Source organism: Choristoneura fumiferana, chromosome 17 (assembly GCF_025370935.1).
Source record: "Choristoneura fumiferana chromosome 17, NRCan_CFum_1, whole genome shotgun sequence".
Classification (NCBI taxonomy): Eukaryota; Metazoa; Arthropoda; class Insecta; order Lepidoptera; family Tortricidae; genus Choristoneura; species Choristoneura fumiferana.
In genome coordinates, this window is record NC_133488.1 from 8,964,720 (window position 1) to 8,973,198 (window position 8,479).

An 8,479-nucleotide genomic window follows, 5' to 3' on the forward strand; every position below is an offset into this window, starting at 1 on the left:
AAGGCCTACTTTAAGGGTTGCGCCTAACCACTAGGTAAAGCGCTATTTCACTATTGCCCGCGACTCCGTCTGCGTAGAATTCCTTTATCGCTATTCCGCGAGAACCAGCGGCGTCTTTAGCCCATGTAGCGCCCGTGTGCAATTATTATTTTAGCGCCATCTATGAAGCGCGCGGTCAAAATGGAATAGGTACAAAGTGCCGCGGCCGGCGCCCCTAACACCGCTGCGCCCGTGTGCAACGCACACCCTGCACTATAGGTAAAGACGTCTCTGGCGAGAACTACAATTTTCCGGAATAATAACTATCCTGTCCTTCTGCGACTGAACCGACCGACTATCATCTAAATCGATTCAGCGGCTTATAGACGCTATGGATGAGGTAGCAAACAGACTAACAAACTTTCTCATTTATAATATTAGTGGGATAGGATAATTAGGGCCCGTACAGCTACTGTCGAACACGCTTTGAATCACAATTGTTTTCACCAATTCTTTCTATGACACGGGGTCTCACGGGGTAGGTAAAGAGAAGGTATAAAGACATGGTAAATGCGATCGCGAACTTCAGCAGGTTAGACAATAAGGCTTTAGGTCGCCGACCTTACAATGACCGAACATCCATACTAATACTAATATACCTACTATATGATATAATAAAAATGTGAAAGTAACTCTGTCTGTCTGTTAGTCTGTCTGTTACGCTTTCACGCCTAAACCGCTAAACCGATTTTGATGAATTTGGTAAAGAGATAGAATAGACCTTGGGAATGACCATTAGGCTATCTTTTATCGCAAATAAGAGGCTTTAAGGGGTTGAAATAGGGGATGAAACTTTATATGGAAGAAGATTGTCATTGTCGAAGAGAAATCGATGGTTCTTTATGAAACTTGGCATTGGGGCACTTATAAGAAATAAATAAATAGATATTTGTTCAAGCGTTTTTGAAAATTTTGCCTGCGAGGGGATGTTAGCATAGGAGATGATGCAGTGCAAATGCAGTGTTAGCAGAGCCTTCTAAGCTCATAAGCAAACTGGTACGCAATGGCTTACTGACATAGACAGTCAGACATGAAAAATGATGATTTTGATATTTTTCTTATTTGTTGTGCAATTATGCAAAATTCCAGTTTCTTGTCAGCCGGAAGTACCTATCCTATAATTTTTCTATAAGGCGATTTGTATGAAAACACCTTTTTAATGACTGTAGCTTTCGGGACTACCCTCCTAACTTACAATAAAGGACGTAAGGTGTTAAGAGTTCCCTATGAAGAACTAGTCCTTTTGTGTTGGCACGGTAGAAAGTAGGCGTAGGGTGAAGGGTGGATGGATGGATGGATGGATGGAAGAACAAAAATAAATTTGTTTATATTTATAGCAATGTATTAAAATAGGTTATTTTCAGTAAACCGTAGAAGTTTCTATGTGCTATTATTGGCACAATAGGTATCCTAAATAAATACTTCCCAAAGTTACTATTCCACGCGGAGAGGTAAAATATATTTTTTGATGCAGCTTGAAGTCCCAGGTATAATTCAATATTTGGAAAATATAAATAATATCCAAGTATCAACATCGTTTCAATCAGTTTTTTTTTTAATTTGCCGCTGTTAAATGGGCACTGACAGGTTTCTACCAAGGGAGTCTAGTAGTGCGTAGTATTGGTCCCGCAATGGTCCCGTTGATCCCGGCGTAGGATCTAGAAATATAATATTAAAAGAAAACTGCATGCTTGGTCTGAGCAGTGGGCATCATTCATTTTTTCCATGTATTTCGTCGCCACACCACAGTGTTGCTACCTACAACGTTCTGTTGGCGTTTCCTAGCTACGCATAGCCAGAGTCTCATACCACTAAAAAAAATTATTCAAAATCGTGAATACATCCTGAGAAGCTGTTTCACTATGTTATCCTAACACCATAAAATCTACTGCGTACACCAGAGGCAGAATAGTTCTAAAACCGTAGACTGGTAATACATTTAAAACTGTTTGCAATGTCAATTTTGACATTGACATTTCATTTCTTCATGAGTTTTCCGAGTTCACTACACTACACATTAGTCATCTTTAGTGAATTCAGTTATTTGCATTAAAATACCTACCTTTATGTCCAAAAAAGATTAAAAAAGTAAACCAATAAACACCATGAACTTCTTTAAGAAGGCACCAACCGTCAAAGGTAAGTTTTTCTTTATTTTCATCAAATATTAAGGAATGAAATTCAATGTTTAATAAACATTTTTTGTGTAATTGAGTCATTTTCTTAATTGCAGAACAGCAAAGACAAAATGACCGTGAGCTACGAAAAGCTGGCCGAGAACTGGATAGAGATAAGGCAGCTCTTGAGAGAGAAGAAAGAAACTGGTCTGTTATGCATTTGTACCTATGGTTTCATCATCTTAATCCAATCTATTTATCATGATTATAAAGAGGCGAAAATGAAAAGCTATAGGCGTCGTATATACCTATCTATCTAAGATGTCGGACAGTCCCTTGAAGATAAAGAAGTTGTAATGAGACATCAATGTTTACATTGCATGAGAATTTGATCTTCACTTGTATCCACACCCTAGTAGTGACTTCAATTTACAATTAAAAAAAGTTTAATTTGTAAATACTTTCTACAAAGTTCTAGTTTCCATAAAATCTGTAAAGTTGTGTATATGATTATAACCATTTGTGCCTCAATAACCATTAATACTTGTTGCTTTATTTATTAGGAAATGGAGATAAAAAAAATGGCAAGTCAAGGCAACAATGAAGGTTGTAAAATATTAGCAAAACAGTTGGTGCAGTTAAGGAAGCAAAAAACAAGGATTTATGCTGCTAATAGCAAGGTAACAATAATAAATTTTATAAAAATCTCATGTTTATGATAATGTGTTTATATTGTTTTGTGTTGTTTGTCCTTATGTGTTTTTGTATGTGTTGTGTGTAAAGAGCAGGAACCCTCAAGGATTATTATGTTGTCCATCTGTCTATTTATTGTGTTTGTGTGTTATTTTGTTGTGTGTGTGTGTATTTCCCTACAACTTCCTTAAATTTTAATTTCATTTTATTACTTTGTACTTTGTTACAAATAAATGATTCCTTCTTTCTTTTTTTTCGTTTATCTGTCTGATATGGTTATGACTCGTAAGTTCAGTCATTTTTAAAGATCAATAGAAATAGAAATTTGAATAGTTAAAGATTAAATTGTTTAATTCACAAACTTGGTGAGTGACATTGACATGACACAATGAGAGACATCAAAATAACATACTTTTGTAACCTTCTTTTTTGGGGATTTGCACTGTCATCTTTCATCCACCATTACCTCTTATATCCTCGGTCGGTAAGATTGCCAATTCTGTTAATGCATTTTTTTGATATATAAATTTTGGCATTTAATTGATAAAATCAATATATGAAAAAATACCTATTAATAATCGAATTGGCGATTTCACAGACGCTATTTAGTTTTCTAGAATTTTGTTACCATACAACGGCAAAACCTACTAGACACTGGCAAAATTGTCCTCCAAATAAACAACAACAAACTTTCTTTTGCTAAATATGAATAGACCTTTTAGCTATAAAAGCATAACAAATTACAAAACCCTTACACTGTTTTACTGCACATAATTATTTAGTTTAATTATTGTTATTTTTAACCAGCTATTAGGCCACTAGTATCTTGAAGAAATTGACTTCAATTTACCTCACAGTTAATGGAAATCAAAAAAACATGTCTTAATAATGTACTGTTGTATTCTAATAATAACATGTTGTCATCAAAATCTGCATTTTTCTCAGATTTCCAGTGTTCAAATGTCAAACAAAGCCATGGGCGCTAACATAGCCATAGCTGGTGCTATGGGCACTACAGCTAAGACCATGGGCAACATGAACAAAGTGATGAATCCACACCAGATCGCCAAGGACATGGATGCTTTCAAACAAGCGAACGCCAAGCTTGATATGACCGATGAAATGAGTAAGCTATTTTTTAAATTACATTTACATACTTTAGATGGGAATGTGTCACGGAATACAAGTATAAAAATTTGATAGGCACCTTTTTATATAGGTTAAAAAATATTGCTTCACATTTTTTTTTTATTCAACTGGATTTAAAACGAGCAAGTGGGTCTCCTGATGGTAAGAGCCACCGCTCATAAACATCTGCAACACCAGGGGTATTGCAGACGCGTTGCCAAGCTAGACGCCTAAGATGAGATACCTCAGGTGCCAGTAATTTCACTGGCTGTCTTACTCTCCACGCCGAAACACAACAGTGCAAGCACTGCTGCTTCACGGCAGGATTAGCGAGGAAGATAGTGGTAGCAATCCGGGCGGACCTTGCACAAGGTCCTAACACCTGCACAACAAACTGCTTTGTGCTGATAATTAACAAGTTTACCTCTGGTTTACAGTATTTAGTTTCAATGACGTTTATAGGTCCTCCACAGTAGCGTCTTTCGTCGTGACGTCGACGACGTGACGGCGACGCCAGCGCTGGATGGCTAACGAACGCCGGGCTTACGCAGCGCAGGCGTCGCGTCGCGCGATGTTCGAAAAAAAAAATGTTGCGCTGGCGCCGCGGTAACCCGCTGCGTAAGCCCGTCGTTCGGCAGCCGGCCAGTGCTGGCGTCGCGTCTACGCTCGAATGACGACAGTGTGAGGGGGGGGGGTCTCTTAATTATATATGACAAATTATATGTAACGTGTAATTGTCTTAACAAGATGACCACTTCACCTCACCTTTGTCACCAATAAACGTATTTCGTCTTCAGTTTCAGACACACTCGATGATATAATGGACGAATCGGGAGACGAAGAAGAGACTGAGGGCATTGTCAACAAGGTCCTTGATGAGATAGGCATCGAAATCAGCGGAAAGGTATGTTATTTAAATACTAAAGTTTGTAATCCATGTTGAAATTAGATGGAAACTAAACAAACCAAACTGTTGAAAATGGTTACGTTCTGCGACAGACAGTTTAACCATGAAATTGAGTAGTATCCTGGATAAAAAAAGTACCTGGGCGACCGAGCTTTACTCGGGCTAAAACTCGGTAACAAGCTTTTCCCCAAATTTCATCGAAATCGTTGGAGCCTTTGCGAGATTCTGATAATATATTTTTTTTTAATGGCAGATGTCAAATTTAGTATTGAAAGAAATTATTTTACTGATGCAGGTATTCATGTTTTGGCTACTCGGTACAATTGCTCAACTACTTTGTAGAAAGTAAAACTAGCGTATTTTCTTTATTTTTCAACCAAAGAAGATTTGTTGGATGGTTTCGTCAAGGTTAATATGTTATCTCATTTCTACCATTCAACTAGGGATTATCTTGACATACATTTTTGTTTCCTTCCGGTGCATTAGAACCTAAGCTCAAATTACCCTATTGCACAGTACAACCTTATGTCAAAAATACATTACCATATAAATGCATCTGTTTCGCATAATTATACGAATGATATATGAGTCTTCATAGAAATCACATTTCATCGTTTTTATAATAGGGTAATGAGAGCTTAGGTTCTAATGCACCGGAAGGGATTTTGGATGAGCCTTTTGGTTTGACCTATGGCATTCAAGTAGTAAGATTGTGGGTTCAAACCTGCACCTGGCTTGCACCTCTGAGTTTATCGAAATTCATGTGCGAAATTGCATTTGCAATTTACCATGAGCTCTACAGTAAAGGAAAACAATGGTGTGTGTGAAGTTCCCAATCCGCAGCTCTTCTATACTGAGAGGAGACCTGTGCCCAGCAGTGGAATGCATATAGGCTGAGATGATGATGATGATGGATTTGGCATATGTTATGTATACATTATGAACGAGTAGGTTGGATGACAATGCAAGTACAGTCAACTAAAAAGCTTGAATTTTTTTTTTTAGATGGCGCATGCCCCGTCTGTGGCTGGGAACAGGCTCGGGGAATCAACAACGACAGCTGACAAAGACATCATGGCGCAACTAGCCAAACTGAAATCCTAAAACTTCCATCCATTTATATTGATAAAGTAATAATCGTTATTGTTAAGTTTACCGTTCTGTTCCTTCCAAAGATTAACTGTTTGCTTGTTTTACATTTTTAACACGCTTTTATTAGTTTCGACTGCCCGCCATGTCCTACTACTTTAACTATTAAACTTTGAGGATCAATAAAAAGTAGAATTGAACTCCATTTAAAACCCCATGGTTCGAGGCACGCTGTATCTTGTAGATTGTGTAAATTAACACTTGTGAAATTTAATCCTTTTCGAACTAAAGTCTCTGCAATGACCCATTTTTTGAACAATAAATAAACTTTGTTGCCGATTGACCTAGGAAAATAAATATATGGCTTTTAGCAAGAAAAGCACCTCGAGCTTTTAAGACTTTTAAGAACTTTAGCTCTCAATACTTTCTAATGCTCTCATTCGTTCTGTAGTCCAGTAACGGGTGACGTGTGACTACAAATTAAATGCATCTTGAATACTATAATTCGTTAAAGGTCTAAATGTTTTTAAGGAACATCACTTCCCGTGGTCAAATACTGTTTCAAACTATAAATTTACTAGCGACGCGCTCACTCAAAAAGGCACTTCACAATTTTCAACTCCATTTCTCAAAACTATACCCACGAGCGTATATTGTATATTTTCTATATATGTCTGTGAAAAAGTATCTAATAAAATTGATAGCGGACACCGCATTTAAATCCGTCGCTTAAGAGTCCCTAGACGGGCCGTATTTTCACTGTAATATGTGGCCGGCAACTATTGGTGTCCCTGTCTAACATGTGAGAAGAGAGGGACACCAATAGTTGCCGCCACAAATTACAGTGAAAATATGGCCCGTCTACGAGCCCTTTAGTTAAAAAATATTTAAGCGTAGGACGGCGGGAAATGTGTAAAAATTCGGTATTTTGATATGAAAATGTTCTCAAATCTCAACAAATGGTCTATCTACCTACATAAATCGTATTGTGTAAAGCCTCGACCTCGTAAGTTTCGTTGCTTTCGTAGGTTGCCTACAGAGGCGCATTTAGCGATCAACAAATTTTGTTACAAACATTTTCTTTCACAGAATTAAGTTTAAGGCGGTTACTGTGTATTTAGTTTTCGATGGTTATTTCCATACTATGAAATCAATTACCATGTACCAAATAATGAGAAAATAAATCTGATATTTTTCTATTACATGGTATTACAGGAATATTAGACAGTGTTTTATTTTTTGTCAGTCTTTGATTCACTGTCATTGAGTTATAATAGAAAATATATACCTACCAGTGGTGTAGCGTCAGATATTTACGTTGTAAGCCGAAGTAAAGACACACACCATTCATAAATAATTTGCGTCATGTGGTCGTATTTTTTCAATATTGGGCAAGCCGGTGGGAATGGGATTCTATGGACGCTTCGCCACTGATAGGTACCTACTCAAAATTATACGCATAAGCAGAAAAATACCAATTTGAAACCTACATCAACAAAGAAAACTGTTCGTCCTTGAATACCGCCAAAAATTAAACTTGTCCCATGGTAAAATTGTCACTTTGATATCACTGTAAGCAATAATGAGCATTTGTTTTACGTAGACTCAGGAAAAATACTACCTATTTGTAAAATATTCCACCAGAAATCATTCGTTTTGAGCCAACGTATATTTTCGTCACTTACTGCGAATTTAATTTTGCTATTAATGCGGTATTTGACTATTTTGTATATGTTTTATAAATTAAAACCACACAATGCCTGTTATCGAATAGAAAAACGATTTAAGCTACCTTTACAAATAACAAAGTTATAAAGGTTTGAATTCAAGATTAGACAGAGAAAGACATATTGGCAAGTGACGTCACATGCCAGTACCGCCTTACTTGCTGCATAGAGAAAAGCGTTTGAGAAAGAGACAGGTATATATATATTTTCAAAAAATCACTAAATCCAATTTTCAACGATTTAAATTTTTCTCTTCGCTAAACACTATCTGTATATCTATATTTTCATAATAATATTAAGATTATGGCAAAATCAGGATTTGTCAAATACCGTATTTGTAATACAGGCTTCTATTCCAGCTTAATTAATTTACAAAGAAAATAATAATTGGCTCTAAAATTTTTCAGCACAATTAAATTTTGTCAAAATTCAGTTTGGACGGTATTAACTTTGATCCGAATCTGAGGCCGCGGCCACATGAATCAATTTCAAAAAACACTGTTATTTTTCTTTTATTCACTCCAATTTCTTTTATTTGTACCACTGCCACGACCTACTAAATGAGATTAAGAAATCAGCTTCCAAGGCCAAGATCAATCCTGCAAGAAGCCGTCTTGTCGCTGCTGCTCGACGACTTGACGCTACTTTTTTGAGTCGCGGGAAATTCAAAATCACCTTCAAAATGGGGCTATGTGACCAGATTTATCGCTGCAATCGAGCGACGAGCGACTGCATGTGGGGGCACCTTAAGATCCGAATTCAAATTCATGTGGACGATT

General features: G+C 36.9%; 1 protein-coding gene across 1 annotated transcript; it reads left to right on the top strand.

Annotated features, from left to right (window-relative positions):
• Positions 1–2,041: 2,041 nt before the first annotated feature.
• Positions 2,042–6,560, top strand: LOC141436890 (charged multivesicular body protein 2b-like). The gene is made up of 6 exons (XM_074099989.1): positions 2,042–2,178; positions 2,273–2,367; positions 2,720–2,836; positions 3,795–3,975; positions 4,775–4,881; positions 5,890–6,560. Exons 1-6 carry the CDS (start codon positions 2,145–2,147, stop codon positions 5,986–5,988), a joined length of 633 nt encoding a protein of 210 aa, XP_073956090.1. The 5' UTR covers positions 2,042–2,144; the 3' UTR covers positions 5,989–6,560.
• Positions 6,561–8,479: the final 1,919 nt, after the last annotated feature.

What these genes read in the sequence shown, in the direction of transcription:
- LOC141436890 (XM_074099989.1), top strand. Translation starts at nt 2,145, where the DNA reads ATGAACTTCTTTAAGAAGGCACCAACCGTCAAAG. An exon ending in GAAGGCACCAACCGTCAAAG is followed by an intron (nt 2,179 to 2,272) that starts GTAAGTTTTTCT and finishes TCTTAATTGCAG; the next exon opens with AACAGCAAAGACAAAATGAC. An exon ending in GCATCGAAATCAGCGGAAAG is followed by an intron (nt 4,882 to 5,889) that starts GTATGTTATTTA and finishes TTTTTTTTTTAG; the next exon opens with ATGGCGCATGCCCCGTCTGT.